Source organism: Berghia stephanieae, chromosome 9, assembly GCF_034508935.2.
Source record: "Berghia stephanieae isolate SIO BIC M18660-M18661 chromosome 9, UCSD_Bste_1.3, whole genome shotgun sequence".
NCBI lineage: Eukaryota > Metazoa > Mollusca > Gastropoda > Nudibranchia > Aeolidiidae > Berghia > Berghia stephanieae.
In genome coordinates, this window is record NC_088368.1 from 22,752,345 (window position 1) to 22,768,412 (window position 16,068).

Below are 16,068 nucleotides of genomic sequence, written 5' to 3' on the forward strand. Positions count from 1 at the left end.
TTTGTGCAAAGACATCACATGGACTCTATTTGAGTACTGAACTCCAGTAAAAAGATAATGTAAATGTTGTTGCTCGAAGTTCGAAGAAATAAATAACAATGTGAAATTGAATGTAAGGTTCAATTTAATGTTAAAAAACCCCCAGATAAAATGGACGTTTCAGGTTTCCCCTTTACCAACAAAACAGGATGAATGAAACACTACAGATGAATGATTATCTCATTCGCCTGTAGTGTTTCATTCATCCTGATTTTGTAAAAAATCAGTGTCACTGGCAAAGGGTTAATTGCATGCACCGTCTAGCATCCTGACATATATAAAACATACAAACACATGCACACACACACACACACAAACTAATAACATTATCTCTTTATCATCAGACTTCACAGATGTTTTTGCAACGGCCCAAACTGAATGAGAAATTAAAGAGAGTACTCAATACAGTAAATACTAGTGTTTGAATCCAAGAATGAGTTAAAGCAAAAGATTCATGAATACCAGATGGAAGTAAGGACTAAATAAGTATAGTGTGAGAGAAGACAGACACACACACATTTCAAAATCATTTTTTTTATTAACAGACTTCACAGGTGTTTTCGCAACAGCTACAGCTAAAGAAGACGTTGAAAAGAATACTCAATACCAGTAAATACCTCCTGTAAATCAAGAGTATTCGAGCCCAAATTTGAATCAAGTAATAGCTTCATGAATACTAGATAAGAGAAGGGAGTAAGCAATTCAGGAAGATAGAACAAAGCACATACACAAAAGAACATGAAAGCAAGTCCACACATACACAGAAACACGCACTGAACCACATCGCTAATATTACCTTTTTACCACTGGGTGTCACTGAGGTTTTAGCAGCAGCTGTGGTTTTTAGTTTACCCTCTGTTGCCGATTTTGTTGGAGGGTTGGTCATTTGTTTGGTAACATTTTCTGGTACAGCCTGTCTGGCTTTTCGACTAGATAGATAAAAGTTTAAATTTCCTTTTAATTAGTAACGTGTTATTCAACAGACGATAATGAAGATCTAAGACAATTCTACAACAATTTAAAGGTTTCTTGCACAAAATAAACAATAATTACTATCATAAATGATGTTATCAATCTAGGAATACTAATACCATTATCATTTAATCGCAATGACACAATCAATCCTTGTCTCTCAAACGTAATACCTTGCGTAAAATAGGTGAGCAATCTTTTCAATTTTCCCCCCCCCCCCCCCATTTTTAGAACTATCTCCCATCACCTTTTTTACCCCGCCCCCAATTTTTTTTTGTTCTTAACGTTACCATCATTATTGAAAATCGGAGAGACAATGGCGGAATTGTGGAAAAGGAAGAGTGAAAATAGGAATTAAAAAAAGCGGAAGGGTTTGCAGGTATGAAATTATCATAGATCAAGAGGAATCTTTTGAGCCATCAATGATCAAAATCAGTTAGGCATAAAGTGTGTAGATGCGCACAAATTAATTTGGCAAAAGGGAAGCTGGCCAGATGGTGATTCGCAACGTCAAATGACTGATCATAAAGGGATGGATGCTTTTTTAAAAATAAACCAGACACGCTGTTTATGAAGAGTGTTGCAAATGTTACCTTTAAATAAAAAAACAAAAACAAAACAAAATGTATACCTTATTAATATCATGTATGAAGAAAGTGTCAAAATTTTGAACATTAGTAAATAATTTAAAGAATGCTAATTAAATTGACAAATAAAAAATATTTTTAAAAAGATTTAATTTTAATATTTATAAAATAAAGACAAAATTTTAACTGCTAAATCACTACATTTTTGTAGTTCATAACTTACAAAATATTTCTTTTTGTAAATTATTAAATAAGGGAGTCACCATCCTTAGCTTTTTATGCAATTTCCAAGGTCAAGGTCAAAGTTAGGATGGAGCATTACGGCGGCTAAATTATGACAAACCTGAAGGCCAAAGGACTCATGATTACATCCTAGCGGTTATTCTAAAAAAACATTTGAATCAATGGGCAATAGAATTAGCCTGAAATTTTAAAATGTTTGCAAGTTAAGCGTATATTAGTTGGTAAAAAATAATTTTATAATTTTTGGATTTGCCAGTAATTCTGTGTTCGATGATAAAAATTCAACATTACTGATCTCCAGCCCTATTTTAAAAAAATAATAGATGCTGATAATAATAATAATAATACTAATAATAATAATAATGATAATAATATTAATAATAATAATAATAATAATAATAATAATAATAATAATAATAATAATAAGAAGAAGAAGAAGAAGAAGAAGAAGAAGAAGAAGAAGAAGAAGAAGAAGAAGAAGAAGAAGAAGAAGAAGAAGAAGAAGAAGAAGAAGAAGAAGAAGAAGAAGAAGAAGAAGAAGAAATACTTTATACCAAGTATAATTTTGAAAATTAAAAAAAAAAAAAATCATTTCAATAAAACTTTAGGACTGAAATTAAAGCCCACTGTTTAATAATTCATAAAAGGTCGAGACAATCCATAAAAACAATTTTGTCAAAATCTAAATAATTAAACAGATAGATAAATTAATAAGAAGATAATTTTTAAAAAAATAAAAAATTATTAATTCATTTAAAAAATGATATTTCTTACACTGGAGTCTTTGTCGTCTTCTCCTCTTTCTTCTGGTCACCAGATTGAACAGGCTTGGAGGTTGTGGCTTTTTTACCTGGCAAGATCGAAAGGTGACATAAAAAAAAAATAATTTTTAATTGAAAAAAAAAAAAAAAGAATAACAGCAATTATGATGACAAGGACAACAAAAAACCCAAAGAATAAAGAATAAAAAAAAGACAGCTCCCATTTAACCTATCCCATGTTTGAATCATGTTTGGAATAGCCCTGTCAGCAAAGCATTTTCTTGGTAGACTAGAACTGCCACAAATGCTGAACAAAAAAAACAAAACAAAAAAAAATAAATCTTTAGATCTAAAGAGTTATCTTTTCTTCTTATTCTTTCTTTCAGGCCAAAACTTCATCTGACTGAAGACGGGTATGGTCGTCGAGAGGCTTGTCGTTCGTTTAAGTCTCCACTGGTGTAGAGGAGAAGAGACCGTTTGAAGCTCTCGCTGCCTCGGTGCTTGCCTAGTTATCATGTAGAGTTTATTCCATAGGTGAAATGTGAAGGGGAAAAAAGAGTGCAAACATGTGTATATTCTAGAAACTGGAAGCCGAAAAGAGAGATTTGTTGTTTATTTCGAAGGTACTGTGTGGGGATATGCATTTGCCCAATGAGAGATTTGTGGAACACAACCAGCTTGTTGTTTCTGTGTCGTTGAGCTAATGTGCGCCAGCCCAGCAGGCTTTTTACAAGTTCTTGAGAATGTACAAGTTGTTTGTAGTTTTTGCATGCAAATCTGGCAGTTCATTGTCAGACGTTTTCAATTTAAGGGGGGAAAAAATTGTATCAATATAAAATGTATGACTTCAACCACTCAATTTTGAGGGGGTCGCAATAGCCCCGTTGGTAGACTATTAACTTCAAATGCAAAGGGACCATGATCCATCACTTTAAAATTGATGTAATGTCATTTAATTTCAAATATACACCCCCCCCCCAAAAAAAAAACAAACACCAAAACACCAACAACAACAAAAAAACCCAAAAAAATCAAACAAAAAATAAAACCAAACAAAAAAATAAAAAACACAAAAGAAAAACAAAATATGCAGCATATGATAAATAACATATGAATAGTTGAATTTCAAAACCCCGTAGTCACATCCTGATAGAAAATGGGTTAACAATCTCAAGCTATCCTTTGGACTCCATAGAAACACCAGAGAAAATTTGAGTTTCAAAATACCCAGTATATTGTTCTATGAGGCACACAAGACAGGTCTTTTCCTCTTTTAGTCAATAAATAAATGACAAAAAAATTGCGGCTTTCTTTGAATGATGAAAATGGGACTTCTTGGCACGTTTTGACGAAACCACAGACTCGTAAATTCTCTCACCTTGTTTTAGTGCAGCTAAGTTTTCCCCATGCTCCAAGTAGTTGTCAAAAAGGTATTGTTTTCTTGGCTCACCAACTATTTTCAAGTGTTGTAATGCTTTGCCCTTGCGCTCAATGTTGATTCTGAAGAGAAGAGTTAACTGGACTAATTTATGCAGAAAGCATGCCTCTGTAATTATCTTGTTTCATATGAAATGTATAAAGTCACTCAGCTCTTTGTTATTTCTTTCAGACCGCCAGCTGGGTGATTCATTCCCACTAAATTCTCTCAATCAGACTATTAATGTATAAGGTTACACATAGCTTTGTGTGTTGGTGCAATTGATCTGGAGAAATGATGACTATTTTACATGCTATCAATTAAAACATTTTCAGAATACAAAAGAATTTTAATAAAAAATAATCTAACAAATTAATAGATACAGAGTAAATCTTTAACAATAGAGAAATTTTATACAGTGCGACATCCCTTTTATGTGCTCAAAGTATTTTATAATCTACTATCTTCTTCATTCTTAAAGGCGGATGATTGTTGGACCTAGCTTACCAAACAGCCCGACGGATGACCTTCCTAATTTTCAACAGTGGACACATCCCACCCCTGTGGTTATTCTCCTCATTAAGTCTCTTCTATATCCTGAGACCACCTTCCCCTTGGGTCCCCTCTGCTCCGCTTGTCCACATAAGCAACCTCCATGCAATTTCAGTTTAAACTTGTCTTTTTATGAGGCATATTATGACAATTTAAATTTCTTGATCGTTGATCCAATAATTTACTATGCTGATTTAAAAAAAAAAATTAATAAATAAATAATTCAAAGCCAGAAAAAAAAAACAAAAAAAAACAAAGATACATTATGGAGAAACTAACCGTTTGTTTTCCAAATCAAACTTGAAAAAAACTGAGACAAGGGTGTCTTCTGGCTCATTCCAAATACATTCCGCAATGCCCTCCTGTATTCAACCAAAAAAAAAAAAAATCTTAATAAAAAAGCAATAAATTCCTAAATTAGCACACAAAAAATGGCATCATAAGTTAATTACTATAAATGTGTCCCATCCGTTTTTAAGTTGATTTTTTTTTCTTCTGCAATAGACATGACATAGCAATTGGTATTCTGAGGCAACAAGACAAAATCCAAGAGTCACACCTGGTTTCAAATCCAGACGCTCCAAGTCCAAATTTGAGTAACTTATCACTTTGTCTCATGCTTTCTCTCATTATAAGACTCAAGCTTTTAAAAAGCGCAACATCCACTGAATGAAATGTGCTCAAAGAGTTTTACAAGGGGTTGTTGACCAAAGGTAACACTACATGTAAAATTAAATTGAGCTCTTATACAGTGCAATATCCACTAAACGTGCTCAAAGCACTTTACAAAGGATCCCTGGTCAACAGAAACATTTAACATGTAGGACGTGACATGATGCTTGTTAGGCGAATTAAAAGTTTTTCAGACAGAGACAACGGTGTTAATGGCCATGTACTCATTTTACACCCGAGTAGGGTGAGAGAATGTGAGTAAAGAGTCTTTTCCAAGGACTCAACTATGCACGGAGTGAGGCTCAAACCCAGGACCTTCCGATCCGAAAGCAAGTGCCAAGACCACATAGCCGCACAAAGAGCATCTTTAATAATAATAATAATAACAATAATAATAATAATAATAATAATAATAGTGAAATTTTATACAGTGCATGTAGTACGGTGCAAGGCAATATTATAATTTTTTCCTCCGAAAGAGACAACCTGTAAGATATCAGTCAGCTAGCTACCCATTTTATCTTCTGTAATTGGACTTGAATACTATAAGTTGAAGATGTATATGTAATGGAGAACTTACCACATAGTTACTCAATCCAGGACTGTTACTCTTGTCTAGGGTGAAACCAAATATCTGTATCATTAGAGAAAGAAAATGATAATGTTGCCAGTTATTATAAAATAAGAAAATAAAGGGGGAAAAAATATTATCTTAAAAAAAAAAAAACTAAAAAAACTATACATTTGACAGCTTCCTCTAAGCTTAGGATTAATATTCAGCATCTGGTTAATCCTATGAAATGGAGGTTTATATCTTTCTTGCACCAATAGAATCATCCAATAACTATTAATCAGATAGACAGATCCAACATAGAAAGATAGATACAAAGAGCACAAGCCTGAAGAGAAATAAAGAGACAACATTTCATTTATTAGAAGTGTATTGAAAAGAGAGAAATTTGGTGGCTACCATCCTAATGACTCTATACTGACTCCGAAGCTGCTAGAAACCGTGTAAAAAGTTATTTACAAAGGTGAATATCACAGCCTTAAAAAGAACAAAATCTTAAAAAACGCAACGTAATAGTCTCAACAAAACCTGTCTTTAGCCATTTTTGTATTAGTATTTTGTTCTTTTTTTTTTTTTCATGCTGTTACATTCACATTAGTATAATAATGGGTCTGAAATTTTTAATTTTTTTTTTTAATAAAAAAAATAAATAGAACATTTAGATTATATAGCGCAATTTTCACTAAACATGCTCAAAGCGCTTTACAAAGGGTCCCTGGCCAACAGCAACACTTAACATGTAGGACGGGACAAGAAGCTTGTTAGGCGATATTAATATTTTTTTCGGACAGAGACAACGCTGTTAACGATCAGCTACTCATTTTACACCTGAGTACGGTAAGAGAAAGTGAGTAATGAGACTTTTCCAAGGGCTCAACTATGCACCGAGCGAGGCTCGAACCCAGGACCTTCCGGTCCGAAAGCGAGTGTCATACCACTAGACCACATAGCCAGTCAATAGTCAATAAAAGGAAGTGGCAATCGTGAAATGGATTAAACTTACTTTGTTATTAATGGCATCAGCTCTAGTGGCCTTGAAAGTAAACAAGCTGATGTTGACAGCAAGAGTCCCTCCTTTGAGAAATCCAAATGTACTGAGGGTCATCCGATGTCTGTTATCATTCTAAAATTGAAAATGAGGGAAAGTTTAAGATTAAGATTAAACCTTTTTTTTCTTTAAGGTGACCGAAGCAGACCAAATTTATTGTAGATAAAAGGGAATGCTTTATGGGTCAACCGCCTGCTCATCTCATATCCATGAGCCTAATGGTTTCTAATAGTTTTTTTTTCAATTCTTCTTCATGCAACTGACTAATCCGCAGACTGAGCATTAAGAGTTGATGTGCATCCATTTGTCTATATGAAAAATAGATAGAACATGAAACTGAGAAGTGTAGCTTTCATTGATTATTATTACTATGTTTAAAGAATTCTCATTAAGAATAAAAAATTTTGTAGGAAGACAATCAGCAGAGATAAAATAACTGTCATTTTTTAGACTTTCTGACTGTTAGTCATGATACCCTATATCTCAAGACAAAATGGGTGATTCCTATTGACATCAGGCATTTGTTGGATGGATTATCCTACATTCCTTCATGAAAGGGCGTAATTCATAATTTTTGTTTAACATCCATCTGGATAATCCCCCAAAATAGTTTTATAGTTTCGATGAAATGGGCAAATAAACTTTTCTCTTGGTGACTCCAAACAAGATAAGATAGTATGATTATTATGATCTCAGCAAAACAACCAGTCACATCACATCCTGATTGTTGGGGAAGAGTTGTATGATCTTTGGCTAAAATTTCTTTTGTCAACAAAGTCAAAGCGACTTTTCTCAAATGTTTTTTTTTTTTTTTTTTCATTTTCAGTAAGGAGAGACTGCTATTCTATAAATTTTGATGCCACCACATTTAGTCAGATAAATTAAGAATTTATACATTTATAGAAAGTTGAAAACTGTTGAGTAAGATTACGAATAAGAGTAAGAGTCAAGAGTGAGTTTGTCTTTCCTTCAACTTGACAGCCCTCTTACTTCCCCAATTCTAATAACTAATAGTTTATAAGTTTTCCACTGCTGTTCTGTGAGTTTTGAAAACAAGTTTGAATTTTTTTTGTTTTAGCTTTCAGACTTCTGATTCAGACTCATTTGATAAAAACTTGCATTTTATTAAGTTAAAACCTGACCCAATTCATTGAAGATGGATTTGAAAACAAACAAATCACTGGCATGGTGTTTGTAGATCTGACAGCAGCATTTGACACAGTCAACCTTAGAAAGCTCCTCCTCAAAGTGGCAAGAATAACACATAACATGAAGATTGTAAAGATTATAAAATCCCTGGTCCAACGGAAGATTCTTTGTAGAAATAGACAGAGAAAAAGGAGATGGCGCTTTCAGAAGAATGGCCTCCCACAAGGATCTGTTCTGGCTCCAACTCTATTTAACATCTATACAACTGACCAGCCTGAATATCACAATATAAGATTTCTGTATGCAGATCACTTGTGTCTGACAATCCAGTCCAGAGACTTCAAAACCATCGAAGTCAGACTCTCTGCATTCCTGAATAAACTCACAGAGTACTATAAAGAAAGAAAACTCTCTAAATGCGAACCCACGAAAACCGCAAGTGTGTGCTTTCCATCTAAATAACAAAAAAAGCAAACTGGAAACTAAAGGTTTCTTGGAATGGAATGATACTGGAAAATAACACTTTCCCAGTCTATCTTAGTGTTACACTGGATAGTAGTACCCTATCCTTCGCCCAACATGCAAAAAAGGTGAAAGTGAAAGCAAAAGTAGCCCCAAGGAAGAACCTACGGGGAAAACTTGCTAAGACCAAATGGGATGCGGACACAAAAACTCCAAGGACAACAGTACCAGTTGTAACGACTCGGGGTTAGACGAAATTAATTCAACTAAATTTTAATTAATAATTTGGAAAATTGACAACAAATACATATTACGACAGTCCTGGACGGATTTATTTTTTAACTAACTCAATACACGAACAACGTCTTACTATGTTTCTAGGGACAAAAAAAGTGCTAATCCGTTCATGCAGTCAACATTCACACTCACATGCAAAACATGCACAACACAAGATGCGTACCGCTACAAAGAACCCTAACGTAATCAAAAACAGCCGAACAACTCCAATCTATTTCAATACATGTTACACCAGTGCTGGATCCATTTCATAGCCTCTGGGCTGTGTCAGTGCACGTTGGTCCCAAGTTACATTCCGAGAGAATGCGTTCCATGGAATGTCCGTCGAAAGTCGCCACTTAAGCTCAGTCTTCCCCACTTTAGTTCTTGCCCGGTTGATTGTCACCCACTCTCTTCTGGATGGCTTTGTTCCACATGGGAGGTTTTCCATCGTGCTGTGAATTGCGTCATTATTGTAGTTGTCCCATTCTATCCAGGATGTACTCTGTATGTGGCTGCATGGTCGGGATGAATACTCTCAAGACTCGGATAACATAAAACTACTTCCTGATTTTAGTCTTTTGATTGGGATGGTATGGTCATAGAGTAGAGAGGATGTCTGGTGTCACTTTCTTGTTTGTATTTTTGTATTTTAGTGTGTGCTCACTCCTGAAATGTGGTGGTGCTATTCCTGAAAGCCTATAAACTGCTGGTAAGGGTGTTGGTTTCAGTGTCTCTTACTATACAGCATGTCTGAGGTATATTGTTAATAGACCTGTAAATGAGCTCTATAAAAATTTACTGAAACTGAAACTCTTCGTATCGGAAAAATCCAAAGAATCGAAATTCATAGTAAACAGCAAGCTCGCTTGAGCAAAACTAATTTGCGTGGGAATTAATTAGGCCACTTACCATTGTTTTTTATAATTAGGTACCCAATCAGTGAAGAAACGGTCAACCAGTTTGTTTACAACGTGAGGCAATCGAGATGTGCTTAGTGCTTGTAACAATCATTGGTATAACTTTCGATTTGAAGGTGTCTACATAACGCACTTCCGGCTTTCGCATTTTACTTTTTCATACTTTTACGTTCCACCAGATAAATGTGGTCAATTTTGGCTTAGACGAAACAGTGAAGCTTATCGCTCGGCGGCTCAGTTAAAATTGGCTACTATTGGGATCAAGACAGGTTTGGAAAGTGAAAAAATAATTTAACAAAGGCTGTGTGAAAATACACTGGGAAGCATCGCTTAGCCTTGGCAATATATCTATCGTTAATATAAACGGCCCATGAGCTATACATAGCGCTGTGGAACATTCCTAATTACTTTACGGTCATTCGACGATTCATGAATTCTTTCTTTCTTTCCTTTTTTAAAATATTTGAATTTGACAAATTGACTGAGAATTCACAGGTCTATGTTAAGTTCGGGGTCAACATTTTTGGCATGGCTTGATCTTGACCAAACAGGAGAGTTGCAGAGCGCTAATGATGTTGTTGTCAAAAGTAAAAGTAAAAGTAAGGAAACTGAAAGCTGAAAATAAAGATACCAAAATATCTGCGATATTCCTATTTATTTATAACGATATTCCTATTTATAATTACGGAGTGTCTACGTACACAGTAACTTTAGGCAGTTTAGTGAGAAGCAGCAATGGGAGTCAAAATTGTGACCCAACTCGCCCATAAGAAAGTTGTGACTGGAAATTGCCGTTTGCTTTTACTAAATGTTTTAGGGGGGTCAATAAAAGATACATAACTTCGTTATAAAGAGGAATATCGCAGATATTTTGGTATCATTATTTTCATTACTAACCCGGGCACCTAACTTCAGGATCTACATACACGGTAACATTACACTGTAACCTTGAATCTCGGGTTAAATTGTATTGTTTGATTTTTTTAAATAACACACGCACGCACACACACACACACACACACACATATAGAGCGAGGTCCATCCACTGCTTGTATTGTAGCGGCAAACCAGTTACCGGAGCTACCGTGTACGTAGATCCTGAGGCTAGGTGCCCAGTTACCCTGTGCCTGTACTTGTACGTAGAGACACTGCCTTATACTTATAATTATAAAGAAGTTATGCATCTTTCATTGAAAACCCCTTAACGCGGACGGCAATTTCCAGTCACAACTTTCTTATTCTTATGGGCGAGTTGGGTCACAATTGACTCTCAATGACACTGCTGCTGCTCACTAAACTGAGAAGTAGTAAAAATGAGTTTCATGATTCATAGTCTGTCCACAACTAGAGAGGTGCGCCAGTGTTACCAATACTTAGCTTCCATACCAGGACAATCATTCGTTTGGACCGAAAAACAAATAAAAAACTTACCGCTTACCGTCAAAAGCAGTTTAGATTTGAAGATGCATTTGTTTTCTATCCAAAAACATTCGATACTAGACAATCCTTGATGAATTTCAAAAGTTGTGTTTGAAATTATATCCTAAATATTTTCATGATTCATTCCTCGCTAAATCATGTGTTTTTTACGTCTGTCCAATGGTTGGTGCCGCGCAAAACAAACAAAGGTTTTTTAAAAAGTTTATTGAGAAAAAGATACGGAAAAAAGTGTCCCTAGATAGGTATGCAATTTGGTGCATTAGTGCAGTAAAAATTGGTGCGCAAAATTAGTTCGTAGCGGATGCGAGACTCTGTGTGTGTGTGTGTGTGTGTGTATGAGTGTGTGTGTGTGTCTCTTTCTTTTTTTTTTTTTGGGAGTGCCTACTTACACGGTAACGGGGCATCTAGCCTCAGGATCTACGTACACGTAAACTGGTTTACCATTGCAACACAAGCGTGTGTGTGTGTGTGTGTTATTCTTTTAAAAATCAAAACAATTTTAACCATTAATGGCGAGATTCCATCTTACACTCCCCAAACTCCAGATCTTAGTCTTAATGTTATCAAAGACAAGCTTTGCGATTTATAGTTTAATTGAAGCCCGAGTCGAAATATACTCTTACTACTGCTCTCTTGGTGGAAACGATTTATTCTGCATAAGCAATCTGGAGAAAAAAATCAGTGTCACTGTAAAAGGTTAAAATTTCACGAAGTACGCTCCGTGAACACCGCTGTAACAATCCTTTGATCTACGTCATCAGGCAACCCATTGTTTCTTTCATCTTTTCCCATTCCCCCTTACTATCCTCCCCCCATCCCCCCCGCCCATGTCTCTCTCTCTCTCTCTCTCTCTCTCTCTCTCTCTCCTCTCTCTCTCTCTCTCTCTTGTCTTAATGTTATCCCTTCCCCTTCCCATCTCAATGTAAAATGAAAACGTTCTGTTGTTTGCAGATACATGTATGATTGTTTTGTTTTCTCTCTCTCACTAGGCTAGGATTAAAAACCAAGACATCAGGTAATGGGTGTCTAATGCCAAAGTATAGATTCTCTCTTGGGCCAATTTAGTCACGCATGTGGCAGCCCAGCTATTTATTATGTTCTGTCTATAACACACAATAAGTGGGATTTTGGGGGTGGGTACGAAAGAAATCAAGGTCATAAGTAACCGTGCACAAGAGCTGTATAGGGAATTGGTTTCTGGGGTCTTGCAAATACCAAATATTTTATGGAAAGCTCTTTCGAACTCCAAGACGTCTGGTTTGTTTTGCTATCTTGGAACAAACGAAACAGAGATGTCTTCATGTGTGACCTAGTTGTCTGATTTTGTGACCTGGATGTAAGGTTTTGTGACCTAGATGTATCCTTTTGTGTGTGCAAGCCATGCGGGTAAGTACAGCGATAGCTTGCCAGTTGAGGAAAAAAAAGGAAGCAGCAGCGTATCCGCATTTGAAAAACAAAACAAAAAAACCTGAAAAAAACAAAACAACTTAACCTTTTAAAGGCGAATATCAATCTTACTTGGACCAAAAATAAAATCTTACCGTTTTCATCAAAAGACTAAAAACAAATTACAATTTTAAAATTTGAGCTTTTATATAGAGGGCAATATCCACCCAACGCGCTCACAGCGCTTTTTATCAATATTCTTACTGCTCTTATGGTGGAAACGTTTTTTTTTTAATGCGTTAAAAAATAATATAAATGAAGACTATTATTTGAAAACAAAAAAAATCAGTGTCACTGGCAAAGGGTTAATTGCAGTACTCCTGCATCCTGTGAGACTCCTACGGCACTTGCTAATCATAAAAAAGGAAATAGCAATCAACAATACTAAGTTGAAAAAAAAAAAAAAAAGAAAAAAAAGGAGGGTGGGGGAGAGCAAACCCAGTAGCAATGCAACCTTTTGGCGAAATTCGATCTTTGACCTAACACCAAATCTTCTTTCATCAAAAGACAACGGCAAAACAATTATAGACAATTGAAGTCCAAGTTGCGATAGTCTGACTGCTCTCTTGGTGGAAACGTTGTATTCTCCGTTAACAATAATAAAGATAAAAGCAAACTATTATCTGAAAGTGAAAGCAAAAAATTAGCTTCGCTGTTAAGGGGTTAAGAACACATGCCAGCATCCTTATGCTCTACCTCACCTAGGTCACCAAGCGACACGTCTCCCTTTCGTCTTCATGCAAACCACCCCACCCCCACCCTCCACTCTCACGGTGGCGGCGGATAAAAAAAGGCCTTTTTTCTTTCATTCAATCAACTTGACTGCTGTTGGACCCTAGTCCTCTCTACAAGTACAAGAAATAATACTTACTTTTTCTGCTCCAACGAAAATATCTACCCCCCACCGGTCTAATTATTTGTAGCAGACAACAAATTTCTCAAAACGGTCACGTGACCAGTGACACTGTAAAAACAACACAGGAAGTCCATGAAAGCTTATTTACGGCATTTCCTTTGAACCGTGTAAACAACAAAATTTCGTTTTCATTCGACTCAACGGGTCAAATTGACCGGTATTTTTTAACGAACTAAAGTTCTGAAAAATCAAAATGTTTCTTATTAAAGTTGAAAGGTGCTAATTTTTTAAACAGAGGTAGGTTTTTCAAAAAAATCTTTATATTTTACGTCAATGCATGCTCAAGGCGAGTTGGACGTTCAGCGGAGGTTGGTAGGCCAAAGGCCCACATCTCTACAACACTGACATCACTACACAACAAAACATCTTGTTGTACTTAAGTCAATGTCTCAATCGTTTCTATGTTATATGTTTGTGATGAGAATATTGGCTATTAAGCTTAACTGCTGGTCAAAATTATTTCGCGATGGTGGTGAACGAATCGGCGATCTCAAGAAGTGGGTGAGAGAGGGATCTAGAAATGACTTTGAGTTTGAAACGAATATTTTTGTGTTCGTGGATAGCTCACACGGTAGAGCCACGCTCTCACCTGCCAGGCGGAGTTGTCGTACCAATAAGGTCGCAGGTTCAAATCCCACCACCGCCGCGAAAAAATTTTTTATTCTCTATTGTCTTCTGGCACTTTTCTACTCACTTCATATCTTGTTGTTACCAACATAAGTGCCTGCTCCACTCACTTTTCTGAATTAAAAATTCACCCCATACACCGGAGCATACTCAATGTCTCAATCGTTTCTATGTTATATGTTTGTGATGAGAATATTGGCTATTAAGCTTAACTGCTGGTCAAAATTATTTCGCGATGGTGGTGAACGAATCGGCGATCTCAAGAAGTGGGTGAGAGAGGGATCTAGAAATGACTTTGAGTTTGAAACGAATATTTTTGTGTTCGTGGATAGCTCACACGGTAGAGCCACGCTCTCACCTGCCAGGCGGAGTTGTCGTACCAATAAGGTCGCAGGTTCAAACCCCACCACAGCCGCGAAAAAATTTTTTATTCTCTATTGTCTTCTGGCACTTTTCTACTCACTTCATATCTTGTTGTACTTAAGTAGGTACTTTGGTAAAAAATTCAAATTGGATTGAGCTCAATGAAACCTATATCATTTTAAAGTGCTTTTCAACACGATTCTAATGATACCAAAATTGTGAAAATCAGATAAGCAGAAGAAAAGTTATGTTAGTTTAAAGGCTGAAAAATGGTCTTCTATTTGCCTTTGTTATTTACTGACGGACTTTGTGACCTGAAAAGTGTTGCATTTCCGGTAGTAACCACCATTTGGATTTCAAAACTGGTCTAAAATGGCCGCTAATATTTGAGTAAGGATTTTGCTGGAACGAATTTCATGGATGCGGTATACAACTTTCCCCTGAATTTAATTTTATATAAAAGTTAAGATGTTAAATAGACGAGCCAGCATGAAATTTTGATTTACCAAGTTCTAATCTTTTAATTATCCAAAGTTAAATTATACCCTATTTTATCTATAATCAAAAGTTATACTAAATTGTCATTGATTTTAAAATAAACTACACCATAAACGTCCATTTGGCCCTCCAGCAGGGAGCCGATAAATGGGCTAGTGGCTGTGACCCGATTTTTTGGACTTTTGAGTGATGGGTCTCAGAAAAAGTTCCATAGATTTTTTGTTTATGGATGGATTTTAATGATTGATGTCTTATTTTCTTCAGGAGAAATTACTCTATCGTTTGGTCCATTACTCTATCGTTTGGTCCCTCCTGCTGGAGGGCCAAATGGACGTTTACCAAAGTACCTAAGACTTAATTTTAATCAAAATGAAGTATGAAGAGAAAAGAGAGAGAGAGAGAGAAAAAAAATACTCACTTCGAGTTTGAGATTATGTATTCTTGGAGAGACAATGTGAATAAGAAAAAAATTCAATATAAGCAAATAAAACAATGAGTGAGAAGTCATGTTTATGTTGTTATTTTGTCAATAAGTCACTATCATCTTCGTCTGACAACAGCTGGATCATATCTCACTTCCGTTTCCTTTTTACATGATTTCCAAATTAATTCGCAATAATGATAACGTGAAATAATTATTAGCTTTAATACTTCTTCATCCAAAGTCCGATAATATAGATAGCTCTTCCGCGGCTCCATATAATATGTGACCATCGCCTCAAAATGGTATTGTGTCAGAGTAATGCAGATGATTACAGCGATGAGTACCGTCAAATTAAAGTTACTTCTTTTGATTCGAAGCATTTTTTATTACTCTCAGCCTAAGTACATACATTATTGGGTTTGATATAATACCATCCAGCGTCGACCTCATTGACGTTGCTGCCCTCACTTTGTGCTGACAAAAGTCTGCCCATTCCCTTCGTCTGTTGACTATATCATACAATTCTCTTCCATTCATCTCTGTCCATTCTAGGGTGTTTTTTTTTTATATAACTTGGCCTATGTCTTCCTCTTTCTTCGTTTGATAACCCAACGCAATAGGATTCAACAGTCCTATCGTCACTTCCTTCCTAATGACGCATGGTAACTTAGTAACACTGGCTCTA

At 35.8% G+C, this 16,068-nt stretch overlaps 1 protein-coding gene across 4 annotated transcripts in view; it reads right to left on the minus strand.

Moving 5' to 3' along the window:
- The window catches only part of LOC144979887 (protein GPR107-like), a 40,576-nt gene extending 25,010 nt beyond the window's left edge, over positions 1–15,566 (minus strand). For all 4 annotated transcript variants that reach the window (XR_013646788.1, XR_013646789.1, XR_013646787.1 and 1 more), the window contains exons 1-7: positions 15,378–15,566; positions 6,818–6,937; positions 5,824–5,877; positions 4,851–4,933; positions 3,981–4,102; positions 2,616–2,691; positions 836–968 (exon numbers count right to left, since the gene is read on the minus strand). Coding sequence is in view for 1 of the 4 variants with exons in the window: in XM_078927132.1 (XP_078783258.1) it covers positions 836–968; positions 2,616–2,691; positions 3,981–4,102; positions 4,851–4,933; positions 5,824–5,877; positions 6,818–6,937; positions 15,378–15,467 (678 nt within the window). In the remaining 3 variants the exon portion in view is untranslated. The remainder of the gene's footprint in view (positions 1–835; positions 969–2,615; positions 2,692–3,980; positions 4,103–4,850; positions 4,934–5,823; positions 5,878–6,817; positions 6,938–15,377) is intronic.
- Positions 15,567–16,068: the final 502 nt, after the last annotated feature.